The sequence below is a fragment of the Triticum aestivum genome, chromosome 5D (genome assembly GCF_018294505.1).
Source record: "Triticum aestivum cultivar Chinese Spring chromosome 5D, IWGSC CS RefSeq v2.1, whole genome shotgun sequence".
Classification (NCBI taxonomy): domain Eukaryota; kingdom Viridiplantae; phylum Streptophyta; class Magnoliopsida; order Poales; family Poaceae; genus Triticum; species Triticum aestivum.
The window spans coordinates 27,002,564-27,004,407 of NC_057808.1; the positions used below are offsets into that span (position 1 = coordinate 27,002,564).

The window sequence follows — 1,844 nt, forward strand, 5'->3', positions numbered from 1 at the left end:
CACATGGTCTTAGTTTTACAGCAAACTTAGTTCATTACTTTTTCTTTGCGAAATAAACTTAGTTCACTACTAATAAACAAAAAATATAAGAACAACCCCAGGATTACCAGCAAAGGTTCTAAGACAGACCCGGCAACTGAGGCCAAAGACAGATAACCAGCGACAGACTTCAGCAACACAACTTGTTTGCGTCAAAGTGTTGCAGAAGAATGGCAGCTATCTTGGCCCGGATACATACCTCAGGTGCAAGAATGAAGGCGATCTCGCCATCAGTCTTAAAGCAGTCGAGCAGTCCCGTGAACACTAAAAGCTATATTGGCCCGGATACTGAACAATGTTGATCAAAGATATAATACCCGATGCAACACGCAGGCGAGATGTCATCTATTACTCCCTCGGTAAACAATAGCACGTTTTGGCAGTCAGAACGTGTTACACTTGTCTACGGAGGGGGTAGAAAATAAACCTAGGCTGGTGCGTGCGTGGGTAGATAGCGTACCTCATGCGCAAGAGCGAAGGCGATCTCGCCATCGGTCTTAAAGTAGTCAAGCAGTCCCGTGAACACTAAAAGCTTGCCACCGGGCGCGGACATGGCATTGGCGGAAGTATGCCTGGCAAGGACCAGCTCCCAGCTGCCGTTGAGCCCATGGAGGTGCCTCGTGTGCGGCTGCGGCGCCCACGGCTTCTTCCCTTTGCGGGTGACGCGGAGCAAGGGGGCGTCACGGCTGTCGTAGATGCCGAGGCCGCGTTTGGCGGCGTGGATGATTCTCTCGGCGATGAGGCGGACGCGGATGCTATCCGGATGGTGTGGGTCGACCATCCTATGCCTGTGGATGGACTTCAACTCGGCGGCGAACAGGGACTCGCCAAGGTCCCGCTCCCCCTGGCGGGAATAGACGACGAGGTGGCAGCGGTTGGTGCAGGGCACGACCTCGCAGGCGGCCAGCGCCGCGGCGCCCAAGCCGATGGCCGTCGCCGCCGTGGCCTTCCGAGGGTCGTGGTACCAACGGAACCGCCGAGGAAGCACAGTCGACGGCGTGACGCGGGGGGCGGAAGAAGAACACCAGTGAAGCAGGCGCTGCGGGGCGGCCGAGCGACGGAGCATCTGGGAGAGCGAGCACCACAAACGGTTCATGGTCGATCGATCCTGCTGTGGGAATTTGCAGGCGCGCGCGGTTTAATTTGGACTATCGATCGAGTAGGGCTCTTCACCTGTCGTGTTTGGAACTAGTTTACTGCTCGTACCGTATATGATTGAGAGGATCGCTCACGATATCCTAGCTATAGATACTATACCAGGCTAACGGGGCCCTGTCGCGACTCGGAGTCCAGCGACGGGTCGGAGTAATGATACTGGCCGGCCGCCCAGCCGTATAGGAGAGTGATCCATCGGGGCTGCGATAGCTAGCTCAATCCGAAATCTGTCTCTTTGCTCTACGTCTTCCCAAAGAAATTCAGCACTACTATACGTTTTCCGAAACTAATAATTTAGTAACGAAAGAATTCCTTAACACCCGTCTTTAAATTTCATTTCCTTATTAGACACTGAATTTTTTTTTCCTCCCTATCTATTACCGAGTCTAAAATTTATACTCTCATGTATTCTATTTATGATACTTTCGCCTTCTTCATCTAATGGTGTTAGATTGCACATAAAAAGACACTTTTGCCCCTCATCCTATGTGACCGCGCATTGAAAAACCAGATCTCAAGAAAGAAGAAATAGTACATGCCTTTGGCCATCAATAAGTCTGTTTGGGTTTCTTTCTTTCACAAGTACACGAGTCGCCGCAACAGTTTTCGTTCAGAGACGGTCGATCGAATCGATCACAGCTCTCCACGTT

At 51.7% G+C, this 1,844-nt stretch overlaps 1 protein-coding gene across 1 annotated transcript in view; it reads right to left on the reverse strand.

Moving 5' to 3' along the window:
* The window catches only part of LOC123124160 (mitochondrial metalloendopeptidase OMA1-like), a 2,457-nt gene extending 1,218 nt beyond the window's left edge, over positions 1 to 1,239 (reverse strand). The window contains exon 1 of the mRNA XM_044544829.1: positions 500 to 1,239. Within this exon, the coding sequence (XP_044400764.1) occupies positions 500 to 1,135 (636 nt within the window). The 5' untranslated portion in view covers positions 1,136 to 1,239. The remainder of the gene's footprint in view (positions 1 to 499) is intronic.
* Positions 1,240 to 1,844: the final 605 nt, after the last annotated feature.